Below are 18,870 nucleotides of genomic sequence, written 5' to 3' on the forward strand. Positions count from 1 at the left end.
AAGCATATGAGCCAAAAATAGTTTTTAGATAGACCAGACTTGAATTCTGATCTCATTCCTAAAAATTGGAAAGTACTTGAATCACGGTCATAAAGAAATCCTTCTAGCTATCGCAAACAGACTATGATTGGTTTCTGGAAAGTGCGCAGGCTCCCCGACAAGATAGCGAGGATCTTTAGAACGCTCGCCTTCCCCAACTCGGAAGGGAATTCCAACGATATAAATTGAATATTTTGGGCTTAAGTGAAGTAAGATGTGGGACTCTGGAGATTACGCCTCTCCCTCTTCCAGCATTAACGGCAATCTGGGAAACAGAGACGCGAATTTAAATAAAGTTGTTTTTGTCGGCTACCGCAAGGCGTGACCTCTTCACCTGGAAGCCGATTTCTGATAGACTTCTGACTGCAAGATTCCGGTCCAGGCTCTGACTACACCTTGCTTGGACATGTGATGGGATATCACGATCTTGACGATCGCATCGATAATGGTGGTAGATTTGTGGATTTCTTCAACTTCCACTGCTTCCGTGGCACAATGTTCAAGATAGAGGCTGCCATAAGGTCAACTGGGTTTCAACTGACCGACATCCGTACGAGCAATCAGATCGATCACTTTGGGATCAGCAGTAAGAGGCATCGACCGCGAAAGGAATCACCATCTGATGGCCGCTTACGTTCGTCTGCGTGTTTTATCCGCCACTTCTCGCAGGGTTGGAGAGCTGCGACCCCCATCTCAATATTAACTGCTTGTATGATCCAATTGTCGCTCGACAGTGAGGAAGCTATTTTGCTGATCGGAAGTCAGATACACTGAGTATTCCGCTTGAGAATTTCGATGAGCTTTGGTCCGTCAGAAAAAATAATCTTTTCTAAGGTGCTACGCAGGTCGCCGGCACGTCCAAAGGGGGCGTCATAAAATCTCGCCAACAGTGGAAGCGGATCGATGAACGGAAGTGGTTGGAAGCGCGTGACGCGCTCGAACTCGATAACGTGACAAAAAGGAATTTGCTATTGCGCTGATTAGGGATGCAATGATTTCAGAAGTATATACCGCATTACGAAAGAGCTTGCATATCGTCGCAAATCTTTCGTTGATTCTGTGAAGGACTTTAACGGTCAACAGTGAAAAGAACACTTCACCATGATCCTTAACCGTATCACATGTGGTGAAGTCCCGCCTCTTGTGCCTGAAACGGCTAGTGTCCAATGCACTCAAACGTTATTATTGTTGCATTTGCACTTGCAGATGTTGGAAACCCGAGACCCTTATTAAAGATTGGAAAAGGTGATGATCGTTAAAATTCCAAAGAAAGATACCCTTTCTAAGTACGACAGCTGAAGGAGTGTCTGTGTCCCCCATCGTTCCAAAGATAAGAGCTCAAATAATCCTGGAACGCATCAAAGAAGATCTCGAAAAGCTTGATTGACAGAGAGCAGGCTGGTATCCGCGCTGGATTATCGTGTATTTACCACATGATCACCTCACGGATCATTTTGGAAATGGTGTGCCGGGTTTAGATGTCCGTTTCACCTGCTTTTCATCGATTTCGAGGTAAAATGTCAGAGAATTTGAGGTTTGTACCTGAAGGAGTGTCTGTGTCCCCCATCGTTCCAAAGATAAGAGCTCAAATAATCCTGGAACGCATCAAAGAAGATCTCGAAAAGCTTGATTGACAGAGAGCAGGCTGGTATCCGCGCTGGATTATCGTGTATTTACCACATGATCACCTCACGGATCATTTTGGAAATGGTGTGCCGGGTTTAGATGTCCGTTTCACCTGCTTTTCATCGATTTCGAGGTAAAATGTCAGAGAATTTGAGGTACAAAGCAGAGTCCGCCAGAGTTGCATCTTATCGTCGATATTATTATAACTCCTCTACGTTCTTCCTTCTCCTCAAACATCTTGATTACGCTGATGACATTTGTTTGTTCTCTCATCGGGTCATGGACCTAGGTTAAATGTACGTAGTTTTGGAGCCCGAGCCTTCTGCATCGCATTACCATTACAAATGAGGAACTTGGTGGGCGCACAGGCTTGATATCTATATCCGTTGTGATCGGAAGATGGGAAGTGGCAGTGGATAGGTCGCGAACGATGATGCACAAGTGTGATTGATGCGCTATATGTGATGTGAAGTTTGCACCAGTTACGGATGCAATTAGGCTGATTGAACGAAACATACCTGATGTGGATACCAGGTCACTTGAACACCGCTCGTAATGACAGAGCGGAACATGAGAATCCTAGTAGGCCTTTTGACGGGACACGGTATCTTAATTTACCATATGCAGCTAATTAGGGCTATATGTAGCCAATGTGGGGAGCAGGAGAGGACCTTGAACTTCAGATGAACCAAGTGGGCGTTTTCAAATTCGCAAAAACCTCTCCATTGAATTGGTAAGTATTTGAAGCTTCGGTTCCCCCACGAAACTAAACTAGCTAGGCATGGCCATGCGTTTTGGATCATACAGCAAGAGATATGGCATAAAGAAAAGCCATCATGAAATAGGCAGACAATATAAGAAATTTGGAATGCATTCTATCTGATCTGAGATTAAAATGGCGTCGGTTTTATTTCCCCAAGAGTAGTAATCTAACGCAGAATTTAGTGTGGAAGACATTTAAAAGAGTAGGAGGAGGATGGGCTAATCACAACCTAGTCTTAATAAATCTCACAAGAAGTCAAGAAAAGATGCGCCAAACAGGCTATGTGATATCGAAGCACTTTTTGAGAAAAGTGATATTACAAAATAATATCACAAATATTATCTTTTATTAACCTAACCATACATATGACACCAGATCAGCAACAAAAATATCAATAGTCGGCAGTTGATATTATCAAACATTACTTATATTTGCCCTGCATTTATTCCATTATAGCGTAAGATATACGGTAGCGGCAAGTAGATATGAATGAATCTATGCAACAGAAGAAAAAAAGCAAAAGATCCAATATTCTATAGTAAGATATTCAAAAGCAAAAAACAGAAAATCATCACGGCAGAGCGATCCAAGAAAACAGCGAATTATATCACTAATAAATTCCCAATTCATAGTCGCTACTTGTACTAGGAAGAACGATGTGATGTGTCGACCTATATATAATACTGTCCGTGATATCACATTACAAAACATTATCTATTACAACGGTAATATCATCATCGGTGATGTGTAATCTTTGATAATGATTGGAAAGAAGTTAATTTTTAATCACAATATTAATTATAACTGCAAGTGATTTAAAAGAATGATAGTTGGTGCATTTTTTGTAAATACCTATGTTACAACCTTAGCTAGATGGCTAGTAAAGGTTTTACTAAGGGGAGCAACCAGCAAGCAATAAATAAATTGATCAGTTGCGATCAAATATTCTTTTCATTTAATAAAATTAAATTTACTACTCACCAATAAATGTATTTCTTCTTCCTATTGTACGATCTAATTGTGCTGATACGCCAAAATCTACTAATTTTACTTCAGCATTATCTGTTAATAGTACATTTTGTCCCTTTATATCTCTGTGTATGACTTTATTTGAATGTAAATAGCTAAGACCACGTAATATTTCTCGACTGATATACGCGATCCATTCTTCTTTCAAGCTCTGTCCTTTTGTTGACTTTACGAGATCCGTCACGGAACCAGCACCACAATATTCCATAACAAGCCATAGCTGGTCGTCCTTGCCTGGGAGCGACTTTTTGATAAATGCACCGTAATATGTTGCAATATTACGATGATTTGAGTATTTCTTTAGAACATTTATTTCTAATTTTATCTCTTCCTCTTCATCTTCGGTTACGTCCATTACTTTGATGGCAGCTAATTGTCCAGTCTTTGTGTGCCGGCCCTGTAAATACGCAAAAATAGGAGAAGTTAGAAAACTATTGTGAATTTTATTCAAAAGTTCTACTAATCCTTTATATACAAGTTATATTTTCAAATTCTTCATTATACCTTCGTGGTAAAAACCTAATCTTTACAATAAACAATTGCTTTCGCTAACGTTGACTGGAAAACAGTACAAGATTGATAGTCCCCCCCTCCCTTTATATTTCATTACTTTTCTAAATATTTTTATATAATGCAGGAATGCTACGTTCTTTCTCTTTGTCTGTCCTTTTTAGTCTTATTATTTTTAAATGAAAAATCTTCAAATCCAACTATCTCAACACCAACACATATCGTTTTTATGGATTATTACAAAATTCGAAAAATCACTTTTTGACTATGATAATTGTTAAACGGTTTCACTACATTTTCCAAAATATGAGCACTTGCTTATGTATGTACTTTTTCAAACCGGTTTTTATTCTGGGATCATATATTTACCTCCCATTATTGATGGAAAATTATTTCCGAAACAAAAATCAAGCTCGTAGCCCCAGAAATCAGATTACTCTTAATGTGATGTTCATAATGTTATCTCTTCTGAAATTGTAATACACGTGTTCAAGCAAATGAGAAAAAAGTCATTCATTCTTTCGTTGCGCTTTGAAATCGGAGAAAGTAATGAGTACTTTGTTATCTCTCATTAAAGTTGTTAGAGCTATGCCTCATGTTGTATACCCGGACGTTTCTGCATCCAATATACCCATCATAGGTTTAAGCGCTTTAAGTCGAATCGGTCTGTTTATCGTGAATGGTTTATCCGGTTAATACTTATGCAATTTACAAGCGTTAGTAGTGCAATCCACATGATTAAGTATGTTTGACAATTTGGGTTTGTGGTTGCCATAAACCCCATGTTATCTGTTAACCGCACCTACGAATCTACATGATTTTCTGAAAAATGTACACTCTTCTTCTACTGTTCTACGCCATATAGCGCTAGGGCAACGCACTTGTCGACCATTCTCGGATAGTGAGTTCAACTACATTGCATAAACCGCGATGGAATTATCGCCTATCCAGCGAAACTTCTGCCTTCTAATCAACACATCCATCTGGCCCATACGCTGGCCTGAGTCCTTCCGAGTCTTTCCTTTACTCCGCCGGAGTACTCCGATACAATTCATTTTTAAACTAGGAGTTAAGAAACAGTAATAAGTCGTATATTCCTTAAAAAGTTTGGTACACATCCTACAATAGTTGAAGCGTCAACATTCCGGTTTCCGAATTGTTTAAATTAATGTGTAAATTAAATTAATGTTGATCAAGTTTTTGACAAATAAAAAATATGTTATTTAGGATAAAAATTAACGTTGTATGGCATCCATTATTTGCAAAAATATTAATTCTGTTTATGAAATGTTGATATAATTTTCAAACGCGAATACGGACTTGAGTGTACCAATAGCCACATATAGTGATTCAAACGCATATTGGGGACAAGAGTGACTCATGTTTTAAACATAATTTTTGTATAAAGTTATAATTTTTTGCAAAATTTATGTGCATCTTTTAGGTAATGAGCACAAGAGCAAGAGCACATCCTTATAGAAAACATGACAACAAAACATAAGCAAAAATTCAAGTCAAACAAGTAATTGTACAAACGCTTCAAAAACGCTTTATCACTGCTTCTAAGCGCCGGGATATAGAGCGCACGAGATTTGCAAAATTCTGGGGAAATATTATTCCACTCTCGCTTAATAGCCTCCTTAATTTTTCTACATTTTTAAGGTTTTGTATGAAACAAAACCTTATTAGAATCGAGTCGATGTCGGTTTGTCTGTCACAGAAATGGCTGGACTGATTGTCACGAAAATTAGTAAGAGTATGTGATCTGTTGTTCCCTTTATATGCAGCGAGTGGCGCCATTTTCTGTTAAGTGTAAGAGGGGCCCCCCATACATGTGAATGGAGGGTCCAATTTGTTTTTTCGTAAAATGTGGCCATGTGGGGTATTAAATTAAATGGCTCAATTAGTACTTTTTGAAACTGGTTCTATATTTGATATTGGGTGAAGCGTAGGGGAGTGAGGGCTCAAAATATGACCCCCCAAAAAGTGTAACAGGTCTCGTTCTCAGAACCTATCCAAACGAAAAATCTGAAAAAAAATCAGAGTGGTGCACCTCTACGAAATCTAGGCCTCACATCCGGTTCCGATATCTGCACAAATAAATAGTATATTTCCACATTTTAGAAATCTACTCGGAAACCCCTCTTATGTTCAACCCAGAACTATAAAATTTGGCATAGGTGTATTGAAAAACATAGTACACAAGTTGGTCAAGTTTGAAGAAAATCCATTGTATATGAATATCAATTACTTCAAACAGACATGTGTGTATATAAGTATATAGTATATGCGTGATAATGAACTTTGCGGGTAGTGTCTAATTCAGATAGATATATTTGTACATTAAACCAGCCGTATTTAATATACGTACTATATATGTACATATGTATGCTTTTCTTCACGAAGTAAATCGGAAATATAGGTACGATCAATTTATATACGTGCATATATGTACAGAATTCGGAAATGTTTGTTTAGGATGAGGATAATATCTATGGCTATAATATGTACGTACGTCTTATAGTTTGTAAAAATATGAAGGAATATGTTGGATTTGTAGCCACATAGGGATAGAAAAATGTGCGTTGAAGTTTCTTACATAAGATGAACACAAAACCTTTATACCCGAAGCGCGAGCTTCCGATAGCATATTTTAGAAAGAATAACGTTTCATTTAGATAGCATTGAGCAACGAATGTATGCTGGAGCTGAGTACAGAGAGCCGCCAATATGCTCAAAAGAGACCATCAGAGCGGTACAATGAAGGTAATAGAGGGTGAAATTTTCCCATTTTTTATGATTTCGTTCTACACCCTGTATGACGTCATCATCACATATCAATTCAGTAGTGTCTAATTCAGGTAGATATATTTGTACGTTAAACCAGCCGTATTTAATATACTTACTATATATGTACATATGGCTGCTGAAGTAAATCGAAAATATGGATACAATCAATTTATATGCGTGCATATATACGTCCAGTATTCGGAAATAGGCAGTTTGTTTGTTTAGGGTGAAAATAATATCTATGGCTGTAATATGTACGTATGTCTTGTAGTTTGGAAAAATATGAAGGAGTATGGTGGATAGAAAAATGTGCGTTGAAGTTTCTTATATAAGATGAACACAAAACCTTTATACCCGAAGCGCGAACTTCCGATATTTCGCTAGATTTGCTTGCCTAATGTGTTCGTTGAACCGTGTTATTAGCCCAATCAAATCGAGATAATTATCACGCGCGAGCGCAATGCTAACTGCATTGTGTCCTACAGGGTATCGAAATCCGATAGTGTACCGTTACGATCTTGAGTGAACTGCTTTAAAACATCCTAAGCCCCAAGGCGAATTGGACTGTCGCACGAATGATTATTATTGGACTCATGAACAGCAGGGAACATAGAAGCATTTTAAGGTTTTGTGTGAAACAAAACCTTATTGAAATCGGTTCAATGTCTGTCTATCGGTCACACCCGATTTAATCAGAAACGGCTGAACGGATTGTCACGAAATTTGGTGAGATAATGTAGTCAGCGTGTTCTTTTACATGCACTGAGTGGCGCTATTTTGTCAATGCATGTCAAAGTGAGGAGTAAATTTTGTTATCACCAAACATGGTCATGTGGGGTATCAAATGAAAGGGCTCGATTAGAACTGATCTCATGATATTGGGTGAAACGTAGGACGAATGGGGCTCAAGATGTGTCCCCGAAAAAGTGAAACAGGTGTGGTCCTCAGAACTTATCCAACCGAAAAATGTGAAAAAAATCACATTCCCATATCTGCACGAATAAAGTGAATAATAGTATATTACCATGTTTTTGAAATTTACCCGAAAAACCCTCGTAAGTTCATCCTAAAAGTACGACATCTGTATAGGCGATAATATAATATAATTCTGAAAAGTTTCAAAGCACTCCGACTATTACTAACAAAGTTATAGGTCAAAGTTTCGCATTTCAGGTAAATTTATGGCACCGTAAGACGTATACGACGTCATCATCATATAAAGTGAACTTATATGAACAGCGGGTCTATTGGGACATTTTAGTTTCCCTTTTTTGGCTTTTTTAGTTATTTGAATATTAGTGTCAATTACTCGAGGTAGTCAGGTATATATATATATATGTGCTAATAAAGCTTGCGGATAACAATTAATATAATGAACATGTGTACCTGGTTACCAGCAATTTTGTTATTTATGCACATAACATATATAAGTATGCTTTTGTGCACGGAGTATAGTGGAAATGCGTTAGATCAATTGTTGTGCACATACATATATATGGATGCATGGTCATGCGGTAATAGCCTATGTTTGTTTGTTTAGGATGAATACAGTATTTATGTCGTTGATAAGTATGTACATATGTGTATCTTGGAGATTGCAAAATATGACGGAATGTTTTGTATTCGTAGCTATGTACGAAGAGGAAAATCGTGCATAGAGTGTTACTAACATAAGACGCACACAAAACCTTCACAATCGAAGCGCCCAGCTTCCAGGATCCTGACTTGTTTTGTTTTTGGTATTTATATATCAGTATAAATTCACGAGACAGACATATGTATATGTTAATAAAGCTTGTAGGTAGCATCCAATCCAGTATGCATATTTTGTGATGTATGTTTACGTTAGTAGCAACCGTATTCAATTTATGTACATATATATGTATGTATGCTTTGGCGCATGTACGAAAACGGAAATATTAAGATGCATGGAACCAATCATATTGTATGTGCATATTTTTGCATGCACAGTATGCGGTAACATAAGGCAATGTTTGTTCGTTTCGAATAAGCACTTCTTCAATGTACATATGTATATTTGGATCTTTGAAAATATTTTTAATTTTTAGCTACGTACGAAAACAAGCTTCCAGGATTTCGAATCATTTTCTGATTCCTTAGATGAAAAGAAATTCCTAATTCCGTAAAGCATCTTCTTTAAGATCTGATAGAAAATGGAGGAATTAAATTTCACAACATAACCTAGGAATGGAATTCTTCTTTCTATGATAGTACGGTGTACACTTCCTGATAGTTCAACAACAGTTAATTTATCCACCTGCCACTAATAATTCGTTGCTTTCAAGCTTCTTCATTGCTGATGCGACATAAGAAGGAACCATTTTGAAAAATGGATTCTGTGTGATAATAGAAAACATTTAGGACAGTGGTTGGATCCCGGAGAAGTCCCCACGTACCATCAAGAGCGGAACTGCACCCTAAGAAGTTCATGATGATTGTTTGGTGGATTTCTGAAGGCGTCATTCACTTTTCTTTCCAGAATCGCGGGGAAACGATAACTACGGAGTTCTGCTGTCCACATTTGGACGAAATGTACGCGAAATTGCGCTTAAAACAGCCTTCTCTTGTGAATAGGCACGGAACAATTCTGTTACACAATAACGCACGACCGCGCGTATCGGGTTTGACCCCGGAGCTACAGGAGTTGCAGTACCATGTTTTGGCTTACCCCTATATTCTCCAAAGCTGTTACCAAAAGAGTATCATTTTTTCCGGAGTCTGGGAAACTATTTCCATGAAAAGTGCTACTCCAAACAAGACGCTGTAATTTCGCCCTTTGAAAAATTTTTGGAGCAAAAAATGTTTTTTTTTTCAAAAAGGAATTTTTGGTTTCCCAACACATTGGCAACGAACCATCGATGTCAATATAGATATATATATAATATTTTAGGGAATAAACATATTTCGATTGGAAACAATCGAGTTTTGCATAACCTTTTAAAATCCCACATTTGGTATGAAACTATCTGATAACTAAATTAGTTGTGGAAAAGGGTCTTGATAAATTGTATACACTTGAATCCATTCCATCCAATTCCATAAAAAACACAAAAACCAACTTGCTTTCGGTCAAAGATTCGGCGAATGAAGCGAGATGTTTATAATAGTATACCACCATATTTTTCAATTCAGTTGATTTGAGGACAAAGCCACCCGTGTGAAGGAAGATATGTGGGGAACCGTTTCTGGTTTCGACAAATGCAGATTCTCTTCTAATAGGTTATTGAATAAACTTTTTTGTAAAATTACACGGAAATCTCCGCATTGGAATTTATCCTGATTTTTAAAGCGATGGCTACACGTAAAATCTTTACCTGGGGAATATGGTCTACAATTCCATTCTTACTGTCAACGAACGAATTATTCAACCAGTTAGTTGTAGAAGCCCCACACGTTGTTTGGAACAATTCTGCTATGTTAAGTGCACATTCCTATTTCCACCAATTGCCTCTTGAAAGCGACGAAAGGCAGTGTCTCAAGTTGTTTTTTTCATTGGTAGCTTAAGAATTTAACAGATTCGAGAGAGGTGGAGTGTGACTCCTCAATAATATACGTATATATAATATATATGGACGTATGAATGTAAACCTCCCCGACTAAGCAGACATTCCATACACGATATTATACTTCCTCGGCTTCTTATTGATTGCTAACTACCTCCTGTTGCATTCGTCAAAAATCTGATGTATAATAGTATGAGTAAATATATAAATAATAAAAAGTTGTCTATTTAGATACATAAATATAATAGAAAGCGTTCCTGACAGAAAACTTCAAATAAGTGCTACAAATTCACAGTGCAATTCTTTATTTCATATTTTTGTGCACATGTTAAAGTATAGTCATTGATTATATACCGTGAGTCATTCAATTTGTAGCCCGATAAAGCTATAATATTGATGCCGAGAAGTGTGTGTTTTCTGACATTTTTACGCAGCTGCAAATGTTTTATTATGAGGAAGTATGAGTTTGTCGATTGTAGAAAGACTTAACTTGTCTAACAAGCCATGCTCACAAAAGTTAGCTACAACCTTGAATAAGTAATGCGAAAATTCACGTTAGGCATTGAATCAGAGGCCAGTAAAGTATATCGACGGTACTTTAACATTAAATAAAGAAATTGTTTACATCGTAAATTGTATTCCAATCTTAAAACGAATTCGTCTTATGATAATAAAGGAATGCATAGATGTTTATAGAAAAAAATTTCACTAATTCATATTTTTTTCTTGCTTTTCGTTAGATGCTACAAGATTTAAATGGGAAAATATCCCGAATGATAAAAGAACGTTTATTGGAGTTGGCAAGTAACATTGGGACAATGCTATATGTATGTTAACTTAGCTGCGCATTGAACTTCTTAAGTGCTAAAAGATCGGAGAACTTGAGTAAGTCTCGCTCTGTAATATTTTCCAAATATTATTTCTAGTCGCTAACTGTCATTGCGGCTGCTCGTGAGTTATTTGAGGAATGTGAAAGTCGCATAGCAAGCCTTTCTAAAATGAAAACGAATCTAAGTTATCATCCTAAGAGCAGTATTTAGCAATCAATTGATTCATCGAATCAACAACAATTTTGAACCAAACAAAAGAGTAAATACTATTCAAATAGGAATGAAAAATTGGAAAAGAGGGTAAACTCTTAGGATACTGGATGAAAATTGCATTCACGACACATACTGTGTAAATTGAACTTGGCAGATATTTCTGAATATGAATATGCAATCAATCTGTTATCGAGTTCAAGGGCCGCTATTGAAAGATATTTCAACTAATTCCTTCGCAAGGATTTTCACAAACTTCTTTCATGAAACGTATTCAAATGCCATAAGAGGTAATGTTGCTAGGATCAAATATTAAGTGATGTGGCTGCTGCTTACTGAAGGTAGTAGCACAGTGAGACGATTTGAAAAAGTCGATTTTTTTTCATTACATATTTCGAAAGTTAATATATTATTATTAAAAATATACAGTCAAAATTTCAGAGTTAAATTCACAATATTTCACACGTTATAGTACAAAGAATATAGCGCGCTCAGGTAGGTATATAAATGGAAATTAGTCGGAAGCAGTTATTTCAATCGTCCCTTCTATAAAATATCCTTTATCCTATATTGGCACTGACTGAAGTGTAGGCATTAAGTAAAAATATATACTACATACTAGAAAATAAGAAATCGACGTAGTATACGAGAAGAAATTTTTGGATATCTCATTAGGAAGTTTTGTCGCGAAACATCTATTGTTAAAACTTTAAACGCGTTTTACTCAAAAGGAGATTTTCAAAGTTTCGCGAAAGCACCCACATTTTTTGTGTACTTTGCCGATTTAGTTGAAATTTGATCCCTTATTGTACACACCCATGGCAATATTTGGAAACTCAAAAATATTCAATTTTCTAACAATTTAATATAAAACAAGTCGGGAAACCGGAAGCTAGACGCTTCAGGTATGAAAGATTCTGTGTATTTCTTTTATAAAGAGATTTGAGTGTGCAGCTGTCCCATTAGTATGTAGCACGTAAAATATGATGATATTGACATTCATAGTCTTGAATTTGCGGAGAAGCGACAGTTTTGACCTAGTATAACTTTGTTAGTAATAGGGCGATTTTCACCAAATTCGCGGGAGCATGCTCTATGCTATAGCCTACATTGCTGTGATTCTAGGGTGAACCTAAGGGGGGTTTTTCCTGTCAATTACTAAAAATTATAGTAATGTACTATTATTAATTTTATTTGAACAGGTATCGGTATGAAGGGTATTTCGGAGCCTAGGCACCATATAGTGACACCCCCCTTGATTTTTTTCAGATTTTTCAGTTGGGTAGTTTCTGAGAATGAGCTGGTTAAACAAATGATCACTTTCAACCCCCCGCACTCCCCACCTTTTCAACAAATGTCAAATCTAAGACAGGCTTCGAGAAGTACTAACCGAGACCTTTCATTTGACACACCACAAGACCATATTTGCTGAAAAAAAAATACACCCCCTTTTTGCATGTATGGGGATCCCCTTAAATTCGACGTAAAAGGATGTAACTCGCTATATGCGTGAGCGTTCACAGTTCCCACCTTTCCACCAAATTTGGTGCCAAGCGCTACAACCATCTCCGAGAAAAATGCGTGTGATGGACAGACAGTAAACCGATTTTAACAAGTCGGGAAAACCGAAGTTAGGCGCTTCAGGTATGAAAAGTTTTGTTTGCTTCCTCTGTCACTATATTTGAGTGTAGAACTATCTCATTTGTACGCAGCCCGTTAAGTATATGCATTTAGCATGTCTGGTTACCCACTTTAGTGTGATATTGATATTTAGTTGCAATAAATTTACACGAGAAAGTCAACTTTGAGCTACTGTAACTTTGTTACTAATAGTATGATTTTGATCAAACTTGGGGATAATATGCTTGTTATATTTTATACTACCACCAACTTTTATCACTCTGGGATAAACTTAAGGGGGTATTACTCAATTTCCCTAAAAATATGGTAACATACTATTATTAACTTAATTTGAACGGATACCGATATGGAGAGTATTTTGAGGTTTGGGCACCATATAGAGGCAGCTTCATGACTTTTTTTCAGATTTTTCGGTTGAGTAGTTTCTGAGAACGGGTCCGTTAAAGAAATCATCACTTTCCACACAATTTTGACTTTCTTTAACTTTGTTTCTAATAATAGTTGAGTTTTTATCAAACAACAAGTTTGAACTAAACCTTTAATAGTGGTGTTCAAAGGGTAGTATAGGTCCCAAGGCGAAACGTGGATTGGTATCCACAATTGAGCAACCAACGCCAGCAGCTCTACTGCCAAACCCTATCTCCACCCCCATGTGATGACCGCTGGGAGCTCTTTCTTAACGAAAAGCTGCAGACGGAGAAGGATGAAAGTGATTCTCTTGGGTTGGGTAGGGCTAACAACCCTACAAGGAAAACAACTTGTTACAACGCCACACAACGCCGAGCCCGACAACTTTAACGGAATAACGATTTGCGCATTTTCTCATGGAACGTGCGCTGCCTGTATAGAGAAGGAGCTTGCAAGCAGTTAGCTGATACCCTGGCCCAATATAGTAATCATATTCTTGGAGTAGGTTTCTTAGTCAGTCAAAAACTAAAACTTGTTATCGGCTTTGGAAACATAAGCGAACGGCTATACACTCTGCGTTTGCGAGGCAAATTTAGAAATATAAGCGTCATTAACGTCCACACCCCTACAGAGTCGGAGAATGATACCTTCTACGAGGCAGCATAACGAACCCTCGAAGCCTGTCCCAGGTATGATATCTAAATCATGCTTGGGAATTTTAACAGTCAAGTAGGGACGGAGCCTGTATTCAGGCGGTACGTTGGCTCCCATAGCTTAGATAGAAATACAAATGATAATGGACTGTGGATTATTCAATTAGCAGTGTCACACGAGATTGTTGTTGAAAGTACCTGGTTTTTGCTGAAAGCGGTCCACAAACGTGAGCCTCTCCAGACGGGACCACTTTCAACCAAATTGACCATGTGTTGATCGAACGCCTTGATGAATGTCAGAACAAATAGGGGTGCCAATATAGACTCGGATCACTATCTCGTTGGCATGATGCTCCGGGCTCGAATAACAACACCCCCCACAATCCCCTCTGACAATCAGGTGAGGGTTAACGTTGAAGCCATCCGCAGCGCAGCTCTCCGTAATGCCGTTACAATCACAAACATGCTTGCCCCAGCCGCAAAAAATGTCGGAACGGCTGGTTCGACGATGAACGTAAGCTGCCAACAGAAAGGGAGAATACTGCATACCGAGTAACGTTTCATTCTCAAAGGACGCGGACGCGCACAGAGACTTATCACAAACACCGTCGTGCGGAGATGCAACTTCACAGACGGAAAAAGGGAGCCTGTTGGCTCGCCTGTGAACTCGAAAAGGGCACGGAGCAACCGCACAATCGCGGAAGTTTTACCAACAAATCAGCAGGATGAAGCCTTATACATCTCGATGCTCATCCTGCCGAAACAAAGAGGAAAATCTGACTTCCGACAGAATGGGCCTATTGCAGCGATAGGTTGAGAATTTTGATGAAGTGCTGAACAACCAGAACATCGGCGAGTTGAAGGACGACGGACAAATACTACCACCACCAAGTGTAGAAGAAAAAGTCCGTGCAATTCTTTACCTTAAAAATGATAAGTCGCCAGGAGCCAATAAAATTACAGCCGAATTGGTTAAATATAGAGGCGACGGTTCATCAACTTATGTTCAAGATGTGGGGGGAGCGCATCAATGCCTGACGACTAACATCAGGGCATTATCTATCCCATAAATAAAAAGGGGAATATCACGTAGTGCAGCAATTATGGAGGTATCACGCTGCTCGGTACCATCTGTAAGATATTCTCCGCTATCTTCCTAGGCCGAATACCCCCATACGCCCAGAACATCATTGGCCCATACCAAAGAGGCTTCACTCCAGGCAAATCAGCAACAGATCAGATTTTCTCTCGACTATGATAGCATAGACAGGGTAAAACTGTACACGCCCGTGGCAGAATTCGGTATCCCGATGAAATTGATAAGACTGACTAGGTTGACGCTGACCAATGTGTGAGGCCAGATAAAAATAGCAGGATCACTCTTGAGATATCAACAACTGTCTAAACACAAGGGGATGCCCTATCATGCGTTCTCTTCCACTTGGAGGGCACGATCCTTTTTAAGTCCATCCAATTACTGGCCTATGCTGACGATATTGACATCATGAGAACAACCAGAGATATACAAACTGCCTCTATCCAGATCGTGCAGGCGGGACGAGACCTTGGGCTGCACATCAAAGAATACAACTAACAACATTAAATCACACTGGTCAAACGACTACAACTTTGACCGAAACAGTTACGACGATGAAATCAACGCACGGTTGTTGGCATTTCAGCTTATAAAATCCGTTTCGCTCTAAATGTCTCACCATAGGTTCAAAGTTCAAAGAACACAAGGAATACCCTGCCTGAGATGTAACGATGGCGTAGACCAGGAAGCGAGACAGCATTTATGGATATCGAGTTGGTGGACCTCGGCGCAAAACCGGAACGGCTTGATGATGACAACTTTGATAGTGATAGCCAGATTCCCACGAAACTTGGCAATATTTTGCGCGATACTGCCCCCTATGCCGTTGCAACTTAATACTATACTATGAGTGAGTTTATTTGAGTAGATATCGAGATGGAACATATATTGAGGCCTAGATTACATATAAGCGCATCAGTCAGATCTTTTTGGATTGGGTAGTTTCCGAGAATGAATCCTGTCTCAATTTAGGTGTGCACCTTTTGACTCCTTAGTCGTGCATTTTGCAATTCACGTCAAAATTAATATCAGATTCGGGAAGTACTAAACGAGACTTTCCATTTGATAGCTCACATGACTATATTTGGTGAAAAAAGGTTTACATCCCTCCTTTGCATGTATGGGGGCCTTCCTTTAAACTTCAGCTCAATTAATGACATCCACTGTATGCGGATCGCTGAGTGGTTAGAGCACAAGGCTGTCGTACGGAAGGTCGCGGTTCAAATCTCACTGGTGGCAGTGGGATTTGTATCGTGATTTGACGTCGGATACCAGTCGACTCAGCTGTGAATGAGTACCTGAGTCAAATCAGAGTAATAATCTCGGGCGAGCGCAATGCTGACCACATTGCCTCCTACAGTCTACTGTAGTGTACCGTTACGGTCTTGAATGAAGTGCTCTAACACATTTCAAGGCCCTGATCCAATATGGATTGTTGCGCCAACGATTATTATTATTACTGTATGCGTAGGATTCCATAATTCCCATATGTCCACTAAACTTCGTTAGGACTGGCGTAGCGATTGTGGAGACAAGTGTGTGTGACAGACAGTGAATCGTTTTACACAAAAATTCAAAACTGAAATAACGGTGAAATTTCGAGCGTCAGTATCAGGTTTCCAATACAATACTTGTATACAAATGTATTGCTGTGAAATAATTCGACCAATACTTATCTAGTACAATCTCTTATGACATCACTCTTAATATTAATTCGCCTGTCATCGTGAACCCGATAAATATTAGGAAATAATAATTCTTATGAATGGTCGTAAACAAATTGAACTTTCTGAATCAATGAGAAATTTCAGAACGTCAACGTTGTGAGAAAAAATAAGTTAGATGCCATTTGAATTATATCATAACTGATCAAAATGTTTGTACCTCATATTTCAATTATGAGTGAATCTTTTATATAACCATGAATTTACAAATTTACAAAGTACGGTATTTGTTGTATAAGTTAGCGTGTAAAATTTTTATTGTTTAAACGTGATCTCTGCCTATTTTGTTTTACTTTCACTGATTCTCCAAATTAAAATTTTTCTACAGTCAGCAAATATGTTGAAGGTAATTGGCATCGTTTAAGGTGTTTACATGTAGGAAAAATATTGCGGTAAGTTGAAAACTAATTGCCTACCGCAATTTGGCAAACATAGAAGTGTTCTTATTTCAAGGCTATCTCCGTTGTTATTTCTCAGAAAAATTACATTTGACAATTATGTAATATAGTTTACAATGGAAACCACATTCTATTCTGTCACATCGAATTTGTAGTAGATATTTCGAAGGAAGCTAGCAACTACGAGACGATAACACACAATATTTAGTTAGATGGCAAAATATGCAATTACTCAGAAAAGTAAGTATGCACCCCAGAAGTGTAGATTGTTATTGAAGAAAATCTTAGTAAAACAATTTTTCGTCACGAGACAAAAATGTAGTTTATATAAGTGATGCTGATGCGTAAGGCATCATTAATTCAGGAAAAACACACAGATATGAAAGGTTTTGTGAATTTCTTTTATAAAAACATTTGAGTGGACATTTACCCCATTAGAACCTAGCATCTAATATATGCATATATATTAGGTGTACAAATAAGTTTTCGCGGTTTGTCAAAAGATTGCCCCACCAGAAGGTTATGGAGAAATTGTCAGATGTAAAACGTAATATCCCAAGTTTCGTCATCCGGCAACACCATAACCTTAAAGTACTAGTGATTCCGTATCAGCATCACGTAATTTTTTTCGTGCAAAAATGTCAAGTTTTGTGCCGAATAAGCATCATTTGCGGGAACTTTTGATTTACTTCTTTAATTTGAAAAAATCTGCAGCTGAGGCGCATCGATTGCTTCTAGAAGCATATGGTGAAGCTGCTTTAAGTGAGAGAAGTTGTCAGGAATGGTTTCAAAAGTTTAAGAACGGTGAGTTTTACGTGAAGGACAAAGAACGCAGTGGAAGGCCGAAAGTGTACGAAGACATGGAATTAGAAGTACTATTGGAGGAAGATTCGTCCCAAACGCAAAAAGAACTTGCACTTACATTACAAGTGACTCAACAAGCAATTTCACATCGTTTAAAATCGTTAGGAATGATTCAAAAACAAGGAAATTGGGTTCCATATGAACTAAAGCCGAGAGACGTTGAACGCCGATTATGCATGAGTGAAATGCTGCTTGCCAGGAATAAAAAAAAGAGTTTTTTGCATCGTATAGTCACTGGTGACGAAAAATGGATTCACTACGATAATCCAAAGAAGAGAAAGTCATGGGTTAAGCCCGGCGAACCATCAACATCGACAGCTAAGCCGAATATTCATGGAAAAAAACTTATGCTGTGTATTTGGTGGGATCAGCTTGGTGTCGTGTATTATGAATTGCTGAAACCAAGCGAAACCATTACTGGAGCTCTCTACCGAACACAATTGATGAGATTGAGTCGGACACTTAAGGAAAAACGCGCCCATTACTACTCCAGACACGACAAAATTATTCTTTTACACGATAATGCTCGTCCACATGTTGCGGCGCCGGTAAAAACATACTTGGAAACACTCAACTGGGAAGTTTTACCCCACCCGCCGTATTCACCAGACTTAGCCCCTTCCGATTATCACCTGTTCCGGTCGATGGCACATGGTCTGTCTGAGCAGCGCTTCACATCATATGAAGACACCAAAAATTGGGTAGATTTGTGGATAGCGTCAAAAGATGAAGAGTTTTTTCGACGGGGTATCCGAATGTTGCCAG

General features: G+C 38.2%; 1 protein-coding gene across 14 annotated transcripts in view; it reads right to left on the bottom strand.

The window, feature by feature from the left end:
* Positions 1-18,870, bottom strand: part of LOC119648307 (serine/threonine-protein kinase mig-15) — an 81,584-nt gene that overhangs the window by 26,097 nt on the left and 36,617 nt on the right. For all 14 annotated transcript variants that reach the window (XM_038049982.1, XM_038049978.1, XM_038049976.1 and 11 more), the window contains exon 3: positions 3,410-3,854. In XM_038049982.1, coding sequence (XP_037905910.1) covers positions 3,410-3,854 — 445 coding nt within the window. The remainder of the gene's footprint in view (positions 1-3,409; positions 3,855-18,870) is intronic.

Source organism: Hermetia illucens, chromosome 2 (assembly GCF_905115235.1).
Source record: "Hermetia illucens chromosome 2, iHerIll2.2.curated.20191125, whole genome shotgun sequence".
NCBI lineage: Eukaryota > Metazoa > Arthropoda > Insecta > Diptera > Stratiomyidae > Hermetia > Hermetia illucens.